Raw genomic sequence first — 17,148 nt, 5'->3', positions numbered from 1 at the left:
GATTAATAATCATAATCACCCAGCCAACAACATAACAACATGCACAATCATAATGAGTGAGAGGAGGTTTGGTTTTCATGGAGCACACTTCAGTGAAGAGCAGGTATCAGCGTTGATGGGTAACAGCAGATAAGTAGCAGTGGAGGGTTTGTATGGAGGACATACAGGAAGCATTGACTCCCACGCTCTGTTAAACTAATGGCTCTCTCAGCATCTCGACACCTACCAGATCCACTGTCAGCTAAATGCAGATGGTCAAGTGAGGAGGAGAGGCAAAAGGCAAACACAGAGGGCTGCTGCAGCTGCAGGAGTGAAGGAGTTTGAGACACTGATTTAAACACTGGTGGTTTTGGTCCCAACATTTGATGATGATAAATTGTTGATGACAAAAACTACAGAACATCGCCAGCCTTCCTAACTCCAGCCAAATCTCCACACCCTGCGGTTTCCCATTTGTCCACCAGATGTCCTCAGAGTTACCTGCCCCATGTCAGTCACTGCACACCTGTACCTCATCCCCTCATTAAGCCCCAGACTGTTAGCTTTCCTGCTTTGCCTCTGTCAGTGAGTATCTCCTGTCACTGTTCTTACAAAGCTAAAGCTGCAGTTTAACCTGCTCTGTCTGCATGTGGGTCTTTTTTCCTGGTGACTTGCTTTGTTGTTGAAGCTCTAGGTCATTGGTCAAAGCGGAGGTTCTGTGGGTCCAGTAGGTGGTTTAAGTTGTCATGAAAGAGATTCCAGAGATTCTACTTAGTTGTTATGGTCCTTGAAGCAGATTTAAGAATCCTTTAGTTGGGTCTTGGAGTCATTTGAAGAGGATCTAGAAGGTACATGATTTTTATTTTTTGTCACTGAGGACATTTTAGGGCCCCTCGGCACAAGGGATAATTTAGGAAGTCCTAAAGGTGGCTCTGAAGGTCCTTTAGGGGGTTCTAGTGATAACTCAGGAGGTTTCAGGGGACCTGTAAATGGTTGTAGTCTCTTTTAGGGGGTTCCAGAGATTCTTTAGAGGTAGTTAATCACTGAAGAGGTTATAGAGGTTCTTTAGGTTGTTCTATTTGTCACTGAGCAGGTTCTAAAGGACATTAAAGGAGTACTGATTGGGCTCGAGTGATCCTCCTGAGATTCTAGTGGCCATTGCTGAGGTTCTGTATGTGGTTCTTGAAGTGAGGAAGATCTAAGAGTCCAGGTGATTATTCAAGTGGTTCTTGTGGTCACTGGAGAGGTTCTAGCGGTGACTGAGAAAGGTCTAGTCATCAGTGTTTCTCATGGTCATTGAAGGTGTTCAGGTGGTGCTTGTGGTCATAAAGCAGGCTTCTGGATTGTTGTTTGGTACTCTAAGGGACTCTAAGGGCCCTGTAGGTTCTTGTAATCACTGAGAAGAGTCTATGGGTCCTTTAAGTGGCTGCAGCTTCATATTTACTATATGTGATAAAAGTCTCCTCATTGTTTGTTTTGGCAAGAACGCAAACCAGGACATTTCCCAAAATGTCAAACTCTTACTTCAAGGAGGTTAAAACAAGCTTCAGTGAGATTTTCAGTCATTTAGGTGGTGGAACGCCAATGGGAGAGAACAGTTCTGTTTGTGTAATGTGTAGATTATTGACATGACGTCCACATAAAGTGAATGTCACCTGAATGTATTGTGAAGTGTCTGTCCTGAATCAGTCCGTTAAAGAGAGTTTGTGTTAAAGCCAGCTGCTGTTGGTCGAAGAAGCACCGTCCTTCCTGTCGTCCTTCCTTTTTTAAATTGTGTGCTGGCATTTGCTTTTATTGATCTGTGAAGTGCTTGTAAAGCGAACAGTGAGATAGGAGCAAGATCATTCTCAGGCCGCACTGATGGAAGATAACAACACAGCTATAAAATGTAATGGCAGGAAAACATGATGGGGGCAGGGGGAGCGAGCAGGACTCAGCGTTTCACTGCACTTCTGTGTGCAGCAACAGACTCGGTGAAACACACTGACACTACAGCTGCACAGAGGCTGCCATCAAAGTGAGTAGGAATCTAATTATGTCTAAACTCCATTTGTGAACTGATGTTTTTGTGTAGTAAGGATGAAATCATAGAAATTTGTCTTGAAGCGATACCCTTAAATTGTGTTTAGACCATTTTATTCATATAAAACGGGGTCATCATCGGGTCCTAAACCTTTCAACTCCACAAATTTCACTTCTCTGGTCAAACTCTACATCACATCAGGAGTTCCAAGGGTTCTGTCATTGGTCTGAGTTTATTAAGTTTATATGTAGTCCAACACACACATTTACACCTTTAATACCGAAACATCAGTCAGATTAATTTGGTTCATGGCTGTAATACAATGATAAAAAAAAATTAAATGAACAAAACACCCTTTCCTCTTCCCCTCCCCTTAGTTGTTCCTCTGTTTCCCCTTTTCATCCCCCCTCTCTCTGTCCTCTCTCCTCTCCCCTCTCACTTTCCTTCCTTCCTTCCTCTCCCTCCTCCCCTCCTCTCTCCAGCCTGGCCGTCTCTCTCTCTCTCTCTCTCTCTCTCTCTCTCTCTCTTCAGGCTCTCCGACCGAACACCAGTCAGTCAGTCCGGTGTCGCTGCGGACCAACAACAACAACACAAACAGTGTTATCACAGCTTCATTAACCTGTGGGGGGGGCTCGGAGGAACCGCCTGAGGTGGAGTTATTTCTGACAGACCTCACCTGCGATTCCACATGAACCTGACTGGGACCTGGTGCCCGTCCTGCCTCATTCACTGTGGACACTGTGGATAAATCCGACCTCAGCGCCCTCTCCGTGTTTTTGAGCCCACTCTGAAGCTCATGCGGGGGGATGTGGCAGCACAGGTGAACACGTTAAACCAAAGTTTGATGCCGTGGGAGACGCGCCGGACGCTTTGATTCATGGGATACATGCAAATATCTTCGGCTCGTTTCCAGCCGCAGTCACATTTTAAACTTTTCCTGCATCTCCTGCTCTTTAAAACGCTGCCGTTAAGACAGTAAATCAGTTGAGAATTTATCGATCGTGTGATAACCGGACATCTCAGTGGAGCTCGTCCTCCACCCGAGCGGCGCGCAGCGGGCGCACCGGGTCACCGCGCCGAGCCGGGGATGGGAGGAAGCCCGACCGTCACCGCGTCTCCCGTTCAAAAGCTCCAAAACTCGCAGACAGCATGAGGAGGAAACCTGACACCCTCTGAGGTACAGAGAAGAAAGTCCATTTTTATCGGTGATATCATTTTACAGGTGTATTGAGTTACATTGGAGAGGATAATTGTTTCTGTCCGCAGGGAGATGAAGCTTTTCAGCGGCGCGTCAGTCCATTACAGGGGCGGTCACCCCGGACCAGGGCCTGATTGAGCCTCCATGGGGCCCCGGGGCTAACATTTGTTGTTGGGACCCTTGTTCACCCCGACTACACATTATAGCTTCATTATTCCCTCAGTCACACAGAGACCAACGAGCTCTGTTGTGCAAGTTCAAAGTTCAAGTCTCACAGATTAAATTAGCTCATGGTCAAAGTTCGCAATTTTGCACGATGGTCACATTCTAGAAGAAAAACATGTTCATGTTAATTTCTTCCATTTTTTTTCTAAAGAAAATGTCATCAACACGTGCTGCAAATACACCTTATGTATTTGGTTGTGTCCTCACTCCTTAGTGTCCCCTGGAAACACTTCTGTTGTGTTGTGAGTATTTGCATCATGTGTTGTCAAATTGATGAAGACATTTTCTGCGTTTTGTCTGTTTGCATGTGTTCTCTGAAGTCGCAGTGCATTGAGCTCTCAGGGCTGCTGTATGAATGAGCTGCTCTGAGCTGCTTCTTTTTTTTTTTAGTAGTTGAACCTCCTCCTACCAACCATCTCCAGCCTCCAGTTATTGCAAAACTAAATGAATTACTGTGCACTGCTGAGGAGGCACATGCAGGAATTACTCTAAAAGCAGAGATATTGTCAGCACAGCCTGGACACATGCAGGGTCTGTTAATCCTCTGGTCAAACACGATTCTTCCTCTTCTTCTTCTGATGTGTTTTGGGGGTTTGCATTACTGCCCCCTCCTGGTGCAACTTCAGGGTCAGTACGTTCAGCTCACCGTTCACCACAATCATCAGCACGTTCAATGAACTTGCTCTTTTAACGAGATAATGCACATCACTGCCAACAAGTGCTCTAAAGCACAAACGATTAGTTGATTAATCGAGTGACAGATATTGATTGGCCACAAATTTGATAATGATTTAATGTTTGTCATTTTTTAAGCATAAATTCCAAAATTCACTGGTTCAAGCTTCTTAGTTTTCTATTATGATAAACTCAACAGTTTTGACTGCTGATCAGACAGCAAAAGAAATCTGAATGTTAAAGGTCCAGGGAATTATGACTGGAATCATTTTATTGACTGAACAATCAATTGATTGTAAAGTAATAATACAGAAAGGAAAATAACTGATGGTTGCAGCCTTACAGTTCTTTTAAAATGGAAAAAATCAACCTAATGAATGTGAGTTAATGTACTTTGTTACATTCTGCCACTGTAGGGCTGCAGCTAACGATTATTTTCATTATCAGTTAACCTGCGGTTAATTTTACAGATGAATCGATTATTTGTTTGGTCTGTAAAATGTCGCATCAGAGTTCGTTCAGTTAATTATATAAAACAGAGAAAACCAGCTAATCCTCCCCCTTTGAGAAACTTTAACCAGAGAGTTGTTGGATTTTCTTTTGCTTAAAATACATCTTAAAAAGTATTTATTTATTACAGCCATCAGTGGAAAATACACAACATTTGCAAACATGAACTCTCAATACAAAGTGTAAAATACATTGAGTAAATGCACTTAGTTGCTTCCTACCTTTGAGAACTGAAGTGGTTTCACTGATGAGACTGATTAAAGTTTTCATTATAAGTGAGGATTTACTTTCTCCAGTTGAAATCAGTTTATTCACTAATTACTTTAATCACTTTATCTTTGAGTTCATGAAGAAAAGTATAATCTGCAGTTCAGATACAGTCTCTACAGTCCTTCCTTCTGCCACACACAAACACCACTAATAAAAGGATCTTTTTTTACCTTTTACACTTTTACACTGACAGATTTTTATTTTGGTGATATTTGAGTCTGAATTCTGCAGCTACAGGCTCTTATCGTACATAACTGGAAAAAGCTAGATCAGTGGTTGAGTATATTTTTGTCAGCTATAATTATGACATGTCTTTTATGCATCATTTTCAAAACAGGTATTTTAAAAGCCATCATCATCATCATCATCATCCTCAGTCAGTTAACATAGCTGAGTCTGTCAGTAAATCTGTCATTTCTTAGGTGGATATCAAATCTTTCCTGTTTTTTATGAGTGTTTTTATTACAGGATGAGAGTGTGTTTCTCCTCTTCGGCTGTACTTGAGAAAACACTCATTAGTTTCAGTGTAATACTCTCACTCAGTCTTGTATGAGGTGAGCAGGGCGGGCACTAAAGCTGCCCTCTCATTTTCCAGCTTTGGGGAGTTTTTCTCCCACGACTGAGCTTGGCCCCAAACTAACAAAGGCCACTCAGGACTGACGTGGACAAAATTATCACTGTGAATTCGACCATGACCAAGAGCAGGTCTCAGTGTCCTGATGATTTTATTAGATTTTAGTTATTGGAGAAAGAACACATCAGTCTTCGAGCTCAAATAACAGGACTTCATTTGCGTTGCATGTTTTGTTAATGTCTCCCTTGTGTGTGTCTGCAGTTCACGGGATAAATTATTCAGCTGTGGTGGAAGTGGAAGACCTGCTGAGCAGAGGATGGCCTGCTGGAAGGAGGGTGCCACCCTCCTGCTGATTCTGCTGGTTCTGCTGGACCTACACCCGGTCACCGGGCGATCGAGTCAACACCACAGCTTGAGACGTCAAACCCGAGGGCACCATGAACACCGGGCAAACCAGAACATCACTCTGGCCATCATTTTACCACAGAGCAACACAGATTACCCATGGGCTTGGCCTCGCATTGGTCCTGCCGTGGAGCGGGCAGTGAAAACCGTCAATGCCAACCCCACCCTGCTCCCTGACCACCACCTCACCTACGCCTTCAAGAACAGTGAAGACAAGGACGGCATCTGCTCAGAGTCCATCGCCCCGCTCATGGCGGTGGACCTCAAATTTGCCCATGACCCGTGGGCTTTCATTGGGCCTGGTTGCTCCTACACCGCCTCCCCTGTTGGTCTCTTCACCACCCACTGGGATGTCCCCATGGTCACAGCGGGCGCTCCAGCCGTGGCCTTTTACGGTGAAGTCTACCCTTCCATCACCAACACGGGCCCCACCCACAAGAAACTCGGGAAGTTCGCCCTGCGGATCTGCGAGCACTTTGGGTGGCGGGAGCACGTGATGCTTATGTTCAACGACAACAAGGTGGATGATCGGCCGTGCTACTTCGCCGTGGAGGGTCTGTACACGGAGTTGAAGAGCATCAACATCACCCTCGAGGACAGAGTGTTCGAGGAGAACAAACTGCCAATCAACTACTCCCACATCCTCTCTGACATCCAGAACGACGGCCGAGGTGAGTCACCAGACTGGAGCTGTTTGGTTTTCTGTCGTTCAGTGCAAAAGGTTTTTCACCGACTTGGGTATCAGAAGGTTCTGAGATTGTGAGATGAGAGAACTAGAAGCTTTCACAGACCTGAAGGGACCCGAGCCAGGTCCGGTTGGGTCCTGCTGTATGTCTCAGGCCCGTGTGCCAAAGTGTCTAACAGACCTTTTCCACAGGAAAGAGAGTGTACAGCTCTTTCTGTGTTTTGACGTCGTTAGCCCTGATTGATAGTAACACAGGTTGATTAGAAACAAGGGTAAGAGAGAGAGGGAGGTGACGCAACAAGGATGTCATGGCTGATACTGATGTATTTGACTGCATTTGTCTGTTCATTGTTGGAGAATTATGCTGCTGCGGGTGTTGCTTTTCTCTCTTTGCTTGTCTGGGCTTCATTTTGCAAGATTGTTTCATGTTTGCAGGGTCCAGTAAGTTTTACACATATCGGGTCCAAATCTCGCCACTTTCATCATTCCATGAAACCTCTCACAGTTTCCCAGACCGCAAACTGACGTCCTCATAACACTTGTCTGGGGATAAACTCAAATGTATTCAATTTACTATCAAGACTCTCCTGTTAAAAAACCAGCCCACAGGTCGTCTGTCAGCAGGTTACAATGACCCATAGTCAGTTTTTGTTGCTAGGCGACATCTAGTAGCCGTAGTAATGATGACAGGAGCAAAGGGAAAAGTGCAGTGACGTAGTTTATAGAGCGACAAGAAGGAGGTTGGGGTGGATGGATGAATACGACACAGGAGAGCGGTGTTCGATTCCCATGTGACAGTAGCAGTTTATGTTGTTTCTATTATCCATGACCATTCGTTGTTGTTATTGTAACCACGACAACAAAGATCGTCTAATGTTAAGGAAGTACTTATTTTAACCCAAATCACCATCTTTTCCTAAACCTAATCAAGTAATGATCGTTATAATAGTAACCATGGCAACAAAAGTGGGTATGCCGCTGTCAGTACAGTACGCTTGTTCATTATTGTAACCATGACAACCAATGTCCAGTACGCCTGCCGCTGTAGGAGGCGCTATTTCAGGAGACACTGCTATGGGTCGTATCAGGGGGGTGATAGTTACTGTTAGTTGGTGTCATATGAGACAAAAAGCAGCACAAGCCTGAATGAGCCAATGACAGAGAGACAACTGACTTCACTGCTGTGGCTGAACTAACACCAAGCCATGACCACAAACCATTTCCGCTCTGCAGACCTTCAAATCAATATGATCCAGGTGAGAACACTTCACATTGATTGGTTCCAGGATGTCTGGTGTTCTGGGATGTGTGTGATTATTGAACAGATCAGTCAGCTGTGTTCATTGAAGAATTCCCCTTTAAGTCTGTTATTGACGTGCATTCATTTACTGCCTGTAAATGGAATCAATTTGTCCTTTTCCTCTCAACTTCTCAGCACCTCCTGTTTCCAGTAATTCAATCCGGGAAGTAAAAGATTCCTTCAGGTACTTCTAACTGCTCTTTCTTCTTGCTCTGATCAAAGAAACAACTTAAAAGCAGTTTTGCTTAATAATAGTACATTAGTTTCAATGCAGTAGGTTTTTCATCAAAATTCAGGTTGAGTTCCACTTCAGTTTTCTCCCCATGAGTCCAGGGTGCAGGAAATGAGCCTGAGCTTGCATAAAAATTACAAATTACAAAAACAGGAGGGCTGTGTCTAATACACAACTAATTCCCCCGGGTTACCTGTGTGTAATCAGAGGCTGTGATGCTTATCCTGGATGAACACAGTCACATTAAGGGAACATGGTGAAAGTATGAACATGTAGCATTTTCAAAAGCAGCTCTTCACTACATCTCAGGTTATTTTAAATTTCAAAGCACCAAGCACTGCCCCAATGGTGGCAGGCGTACCAGACTTTGGTTGTCAAGGTTACAGTAATAAACATGGCATACCTACCTTCGTCACCATGGTTACGATGATAATGTTCATGGCTTGATTAGGTTTAGCAAAAGATGGCAGTTTGGGTTAAAACACCTACTTCCTCAACATTAGACAGTCTTTGTTGTCATGGTTACAATGATAACAACGCATGGTCATGGATATAGTGGCTGACACAGCGTTAGTGGCTTAGCTATGTTGGAGCCTCAGTCAGACCCAGACTCAGATGAGGAGTCTGTTGAGACCAGAATCAGAGACGAGCAGACGGATCTGAACCGTTAGCGCAGTTAGCATCTTTTATCTATGTTGTTTGTTAGCTTGTAACTGGCAGTGGCTGACACAGTGTTTGTGGTTGTACTAATGCTAACTCTGGCTCTCTGTACTGACAAGGTTTCAGGTGTATTTAGCCCTGTACATATATACATATATATGTACACACACACACACAGTATAGCCACCACAACATTAAATTAGTTATGGGTTTTAATGCTGTGTCATAACATGTTTTCAAACCCCAGTGGATAAGGTCATACACATTGTTGTCAAGCTAAAAATAAATCAATAAGTTACTCAGTTCCTGAGTGGTTGACATTTATGAGATATGAGGTTTTCACCCAGCAACAAACAGTGAAGACAACAGACGCCCAAATCGCACACACAGCCTTTATCTGGTCTTATTGCAGCAGTGTACTATCTTAAATGTACCAGCTCTTTATCATGTCTGTGCACATTATTATTCCTCTGCCACACACACACACACACACACACACACACACACACACACACACAAACAAAAAAAGTAACCCATCACTGTAAACAGAAGCTCAGTGGTGTGTTTTCTTGTTTTTTCAGGTGCACAGACTGAAGCTGCAGATATTCTGAGCTGATGTGAACACACTTACACAAACTGTCTTCCCGTCATGGTTCCTGCCTATCACACTGCCATCTCACTGTGTGATTTGTGCCCCGTTCACCCTGTGAGCGAGCTGGCACAGTGGCGCTTGTTAACCCAGACATTAGCTCCTGATCCTTGCCGCAGGGCATCGTAGCAGCAGCAGCAACAGCAGCTGCCAGAAATATGAGCTGAATCGATGCGTCCACAGGCCAGACAACAGCTCGGCGCTGTAAATGGCTCTGCCCCGAGGACACAGTGGAAAAGTCTGCATCAGTGAATGATGCAGCAGATTTCCACAGTGGAGAAGGTGCTCAGGAGCAAGAGACAAAAACACACGACTCAAAAAAGGCAAAAACAAATGTCATCCAGAAACACGACACAGGGTCATTCAGCTCTCACTGTGAACGTTTATCAGCAGGCTCAAGAACGAGACACAGAAAAGTTAATAATAAATCCTCTTCCACATATACACATAGAAATTAATGGCATCATGATATGGAAACTTAACTACCTCAATTATTAGAGCAAATTCATGCATCATACCCCAAATTTATCTATAATTATGTCTCTTTTAGGGATATATTGTAATACATTTTTTGAATGCAGTAGTTTAAAGGTCCTATATTTTACTATTTTCAAAGAAGATATATTTATGGTTTAAAGAACCAAAAACCATCTCAGTATAGTTTTACATCTCCACTTTCAGGCTTCTCTCTGGAGCTAGAGCCACAAAAGGGTGCTTTGGGTCAGTTGTGGAGCCTCTCTTCTGATTGGCTGTTTTCTGAGTGATGCATGGCCAACCACAGCTAACAGATCGTAGCATTTTACTGGAGGTTGGTAAAACTTACCAGTAAATGCAAATTGCGATGAAATGAGCTGAACAGATTCAGTCAAATTAGGACTGAAATACTCAGTTATTTCACAAAAAATAAACTTCAGCCACTGGTCTCTAATATTTGAATGCCAGGAAGGTTGTACAACGATATATTGACTTCCTGTCTTGTAGCTTGCTGAGGTATGAGGTATTGTGTTGTTAAAACAACGACAACAAAAAAACTATGGATGGTGGGTCCAGGTGGGCGGGGCTTGGGCCGTGGCTGAGAGCGATGACTGCTTTGTTGTGACATCACAAAGTTGCAGAAGTCCTGACGGCTGGTTTTAAGGCTCAGTTTCTGAATACAGGCTGTGTGCATTTCTTTGTGGACTGAGGCTTTGATACTTTCACAGTATTAATATAGAACCTAGACCTGCTTTATAATCACAAACACATGGAGCTCTACCTTTAGACTGGATGGAGCTTTAACAGGATACACTTGCTGTTCTTGTACAATAAACAAAAAACATGTTTTAAATTGATTCAAAAATATTGAACTTTTCTGATATATCTAGATATAATTTAAATTTTGTGTATATAATAGATATATAATATATTCTTTTATTTTTATATATATATATATATATATATATATATATATATATATATATATATATATATATGATAAATATATAAAGTAAAAGGGAAATATAAAGTTACTAAACTGAAGATATGATACATAAAGTTATGATTATTTAGAAGCAAAATGTTGATGTTGAATCATTGAAGAAAGCTTGCAATTGTAACCTCAGCTTCTGAACTTTAAAGATTTGCTGCTTTTCTTTGTCTAATTTGACTCTGAACTGACAATAATTTGGTTTTAAACTGATGGCATCATTTTGGGAAAAAGTAAAAGTCGTCTTTCGCTATTTTCTGACATTTTACAGATCAAACAATCATTAGTTGAAAATTCACTCAGAATTCATTGAAACATTGGTAAACAAAATCAAATAATGGGGAGGAATTAAACAGATATAAACATTTTAAATCAGATGGAAAAATGTTTTTCAAGATTTGTTTGACAAATAAAATCAACACAGTTTGTGGGATTTAAATGCTTTAGTTGAAATTTAACCAGAGAAATGAAAACAAAGGAGCTCAAACATTTGGGAACATTTATTTATTAAGGACAGTTTGTCTTTGATAAAAAGCAAATCAGCACCTCACTGCTTCATCTGCTCTTGGATGGAGCTGTGGTAATAAAACGAGTCCTGTCGCTGAGCTGGAGTTTAGTAATAGAGCCATAAATTCATGCGGCTTCCTCTATCTGTGGAGGTGAATCAATGTGTGAGGCAGAGTACAAACAAACGCACCAGCTCTCCATCAGTGAGCTTCCCTCTCCGGTTCCCACACAGGCACAAACCTCCTGACAGGACATGTATTTCACAGAGGTCAGGAACCTGCCACCTTATATGGAAACTACAGTCGGCCTATCAGATCTGTAGGCATTTCCTGCCAAACACACTCGGGCTAATTTTACCGTGTGTCTCTGCCTTTTGTGTCCTTGATCAAATACTGTGGCCCTGCAGCGACCTGCATTTAAAGCAGTTTCTGTTTTAGAAATATGAACAATAGTCTTCAGAAAGTCACCTCTGATATGGAAGATAAACAATGTTTTTGAAATGATATACGACATTTTCTTTGAAGAATTTGAAGAAAGCAGCTTCATCACTGTTCTCACCTGCACTTTTTAGTCCAGTTAAATCGAACCCTGGTTCGTTTTCCCTCTTGGTGTGATTCGTTTGGGCAGGAGTGAAAACAGTAAAAAAAATCGCACCAAGACCCTTTTGAGGAGATGGTCTGGGTCTGGTCCCAAATGAACTCTGGAGTGGTTTGTTTTTGGTGTGAAAGAGTTCTGAACTCAATCAGCCCCTCTATCAGGTGAACCCACAGGTTTGAGCTGGAAGCTCAGAGCTGATGTTAGCACGACATTGTACATCCTCGCCATCTTCCTCATCCGTCTCACAGCAGCGTCCTCACAGAGTCAGAGTCTGCACAGCTTCATGACGACGTACTGAAGTGAACCAGTGCTCAGGTGTTGGAGGGTCTGCAGGTAAACCGTCCAGGTCCATGTTAGAGCTGTGAGGAAACGTCATTTCTGAGCTGATCTTTGTTGTGTAGGACGTCACAGTGCAGAGTGTTTACGTTCCTGCTCCAGACAATCTGACCAATAAGAGGAGTGAACGTTCTCACATTGTTTGTAGTGATGCATTCAGGTTCACTTGAATTTTTCTCTTTGTGAAAACAAACCAAACCAAGAGGAAAATGTTACAAGTTTACAAACTCATCAACTGAATCAGAGCAGAGCAGACGAACCTCAGGTGTGAAAACACCCTCAATGTTCTTCTGTGGTGTTGTGAGTGTTTGCAGCACCTGTGTTGTCAAACTGATGAAGAGTTTTCTGACTGTGTGTTTTGTCTGTTTCAATGTGTTTTCTGAAGTTGCATCGTGTTGAGCTCTCAGGGCCACTGTAGGGTACTTGTATAACCATGGTTCTATGAATTATTGAAAACTGCCAGATGTGTTATCTCGGCATTAAATCAGCTGTGATGTGTTGGTGTAGACAGTCCCAGGGGCGGACAGAGGGACGCTGGGACACTGGACGTTCTGACAAAGCTGCAGGACTGTGGGAGTGTTTGTTTGGGGTTGAGTGTGTTAATTTAATGCAGGAGTGGTGTCGCAGATCTTTGATCCAATCACACAACTTTGCACAGTGAGCAGCCACAGATAAGGATGCAGAACACACACTGTAGATCCACTATCAGAAGCACCAGCTTTGAATATAGATAAACTGCATTTCCAGCTCTTTGGTGAAAGCTTTTGTTTTTACTGCATTTTCTGAACATGTCAGTGGTGCAGGTGGATAATGTGAGCTGGTGGCTGTGCTTGGTATAAGCCTGGTGTCATTGTTTGGGTGGGTGGATGGGGGGAGCTAAATGTCAGCAGCCAATTAGAGAAAGAACAATCAGTTGATTAGTCAGTCAACAAAATTGTTTCATTCATATTCTGCAGCTCAAGCTTCTTCAGTGTTTTGCTGCTTTTCTGTGTTTTTATGTTATTGTAACTGAATCATGGACTAAATGATTAATTGTTTAATCAAAATTAAAAAGGGAGATTCATTGAAAATAAGAATAATCATTAGTTGCAGAGAAGGTTTTAGTTTTGTTCTTTTTCTGGATTGAAACTCGACAACCAACTTTTCTTCCTGCAGGACGAACTTGTGTTGTGTTCAAATGCTGCTGGTGTTGATAAACCCTGTGGATGTAGAATTATTGTTTTTATTATAGTAACCCTGGGTGAGTAGATATAACCACCGACCATAAATTCACTGCCTGAATATAATATTGTTTCTGTAGAGACCTGTTTATAGAGGCAAGAAAACATCCAGACAAAAGCATGAAAACATCTGCAGTGCTGTAGTATTGAGTTAAACTTGCATGTTTGCAATTTTTGCAGGTAGCATCAACCACTGGTCTGCATGAGCGGCGTTTAGGGAACATCTGTAAATTGTAGCATCTCCAAGTTGTCTGCATGAGGGGGTTTCTGGGATAGGGCCCCCAGTCTAGGATCACTGCTGGTCATCTGACTTGTGATGCATGGTGCCTTTGGTCTCTGTTGTAAATCTGCCAAAAGGTGAAACTGTTGAGATAAAGCTTGTGTCTGATTGGTCAAATATCGCATGATTCCCATGAAACTTTGACTCTGGCGACTTTTCCTCAGTTCACATTTTCATTTTTTTACAGTAATCGTAACAAATACCTGCAGCACTGTCGACAGTCCCTCCACCCTCAGCTGTCCTGTGTGTGTGTGTGTGTGTGTGGCACTAATGCTTAGAACTCCTCATATGTGCTAATGCAGATCTTAACATGCTAATGTGCTGAACTTAGTTGGTCAACATTAAAGCGTCTGTGTGGCGGCTGAGACACAGCATGACACCAGCTGTGCTCATTTACAATGATGAGACAGATGATACACACCTACTTGCATATGCACTTTCTCTCTTCTCACACACACCTGTCAGAAGTCATGCCTGCTCATTTATTATCAAACAGGATTAAAATACGACCATGGTCATCACGATGCATTCATAAACACCTGTAAAATATGTTGCTAATGCGTCTTAATGGGAATGAACCTGTTGCAAAGTGTCGTGTAGTGATTTACACACACCTTCATTCAGTTGCATTGGGATCAGTGACAATGTGACAGTGTGAAAGTTGTTGCTCAAAGTGTTGAAGCCAGAGAATTAGCACCTGAATCTGCAGCTCCCTGTGGATGTATGAGCAATTAATAATAATGAATAATAAGTGGAATAATCCACTTTGTTTGCATAGAACCTTTCATACAATAAATGCAGCACAAAGTGCTTTACAACAAATTACAAGCATATGAAAAAGACATAAAATGAAAATAAAACTATGTTTAAAACATTAATGGAAAAAGAGTTGGGAAATAAAACCCACTTGATAATGAAAAGATGAAATAAATGGAATAATTGAAAAGTTCAAACTAGATTTACACAGAATGAATAAAATCATGTAAGAAACTTTTTCTTTAAGATGAAAAACTTTCTTTGTGCATTCTTCTATTAAACAGTAAAGGCAAACAACTACAGAACCTCATATATATATATATATATATATATATATATATATATATATATATGTGTACATTTACAAATTTTACTATGGGTGTTTCAAATATGTTTTAAACTTATATAAAAATATATCCCCTTATAGGTGACATATAAGGAAACATATAGGGACCTCTTTTAAGTACCTCTTTTACTTCGGGACAGAAATGCACCACAGGTTCTAATCTCACTGGGGTCACTGCGGCTCCTTCAGCTGCCCCACAACATTTTCCTACAAGTGCAACCGTGGGTGTTTATCTGCACCGGGCACAACCTGAAGCTGCCCCAGAAACACCATCCACCCTCTTCATGGTGCTGGGGGGAGTAAAACACACACACACACACACACACACATAGTCTTTTCTTCTAAATGAATCAACCAGCCACTAACATCAATACTTAGAAACAGCATTTTAAAAGAGGGTTGCTCTGATTTTCTTAATAAACCAGCAGCAGATCATCTCAGTGTTTTTGCTGCTATAGTTAATCAGTGAGTCAGTGGTGCAGCTTGGTCATCACTCATTATGGGGTTTGTACATAAGGGCCTGAAAATCAATTCTTAATGTAACAGGAAGCCATTGAAAGGTAAAACTGGACTAATGCGGTCCCTCCAGTTGGTTCTGATTGTTCTGTGGAGGGAACATCACCAACTAACAGCACTGACGTATTCAAATGTTCTCACAGTGTTTTTCCAGCCCAGCAGATCATCCATATTCAGACCGGTTTGTGTCTCATTAATGCAAAGCCATATGTTCCAGAAACACTGAGGACTGACAGGAGGGGGAAACATTTCCACCCCAACTAACAGAAACCTCACACACACAGTTAAAACCTCATCAGCTCCCAGTGACACCCTCACAGAATATCATGAGGAGGCTGACAATTCAATTCAGTTCAATTCAGTTCAGTTTTATTTGTATGGCGCCAAATCGTAATATACATTATCTCAGAGTAAGGCCAAGACCTTAGTCTGTTATAGAGAAAAACCCACAGTTCCCACAAAGAGCAGCACTTGGTGAGAGGGGGGAGGAAAAACTCCCTTTAACAGGAGGAAACCTCCAACAGAACTGGGCTCAGGGTGGGGGGGTCTGCCTGGACCGGTTGGGTTTGGAGGAGAGAGGAGGGAGGTCTGGGGGTGGGGGTGGGGGGCTGTATATACAATAGGTAATGGTGTTATCAATAATAATAGAAAACAGTGGTAATTATGGTAATAATGAGAAGTGGTGGATCTGCATCCTGCTGCTCCAGAAACAGAGAGAGAGAAATACAAACTATGATGTATGATGTAAATGTGTAAGGAGAGAAAGAGAGAGGGAGAGAGCTCAATGCATCATGGGAATCACTGGGTGATCAGTGTCCATTTCCCCCTTTATGTAACTCGCTTCGTGATTTATTGGACATAGAAGCAGCAGATGTTCATTAATGTGTTGAAAAACAAAAAACAGCTGGTTTCTTGGTTCTGGTATCTGACCTTTGAGCAAAACTAAAACCTGAGCTCACAGACTGTTTCTGAAAGTGGTGTCAGATCTCTGTAGTGAGGTGTGCCGCCCACCATGTTGACGCCTGTGTTGCCTCCAGAACAAACTGTCAGTGCCGATATAATGTATTTTCAGAGGAGTCAGAGACGGAGATCTACCTCCAGATTGCTCCTCAGATGTATTAACATCACATTCAAGTCAAAGAGCTCAGCAGTGAGCTGCTTCACCGTCGCCATCTTGGCAGTGCCTGACTCCGCCCCTAGCTCGCAGCTAATCCAAAAATGGGCAAAGAGGTGCACCCTGGTTTATGACAAGCACTCACTCACCTGTCACTTTAAATTCTTAGGCTGTCAATTGTTTAACTTTAGTCCTTAATAAAATGTAAACAGGTGAGTTCTGTAAATTCAGCCGTACAGTTGTCATGAAGAAGGAAATGATCTCTAGAGAGCAGAACAGTTTCTGTACCAGGCTGTAAACATGTTTCTTTCTGCTGTAAAGTTGGACATTTGAACATGGGAGTCTGTGGGGACTGACTCACCGCTGGAGCCAGACTCTAGTGGTCATTAGAGGAACTGCAGCTCTCAGCTCTTTACTGTTGATGCTTCATGTTTCAGCCCCGGACATTGATGCTTGGTTATTTTACACAAGAGGCACAAACCAGAGCTAAAAGAGTCGATGCTGAATCGACAACTATGGCAGATATCAGCCGTCTGTCTGAGCTCATTATAAATTGTACAGATATTCCGACTTTGTGATTGTGCCTTTGAGTGGAGGAGAGGCTGATGGTCCGTGTTCGTCTGAGG

General features: G+C 42.4%; 1 protein-coding gene across 4 annotated transcripts in view; it reads left to right on the top strand.

Moving 5' to 3' along the window:
* The first annotated feature begins 472 nt into the window (after positions 1–472).
* The window catches only part of LOC139612790 (atrial natriuretic peptide receptor 1-like), an 83,782-nt gene continuing 67,106 nt past the window's right edge, over positions 473–17,148 (top strand). Inside the window, exons 1-3 of one of the 4 annotated variants that reach the window (XM_071468788.1) lie at positions 542–564; positions 1,878–1,996; positions 5,716–6,530. In XM_071468788.1, the coding sequence (XP_071324889.1) occupies positions 1,884–1,996; positions 5,716–6,530 (928 nt within the window). In that variant the 5' untranslated portion in view covers positions 542–564; positions 1,878–1,883. The other 3 variants (XM_071468790.1, XM_071468789.1, XM_071468787.1) reach the window with 3 other exon arrangements.

This window comes from Trachinotus anak, unplaced genomic scaffold (genome assembly GCF_046630095.1).
Source record: "Trachinotus anak isolate AG129_WGS33_773 ecotype Australia unplaced genomic scaffold, CSIRO_AGI_Tana_v1 ptg000032l, whole genome shotgun sequence".
In the NCBI taxonomy this organism is placed as follows: Eukaryota; Metazoa; Chordata; class Actinopteri; order Carangiformes; family Carangidae; genus Trachinotus; species Trachinotus anak.
The sequence above is the reverse complement of the archived record's forward strand: the minus strand, read 5'-3'. Positions and strand labels throughout refer to the sequence as shown.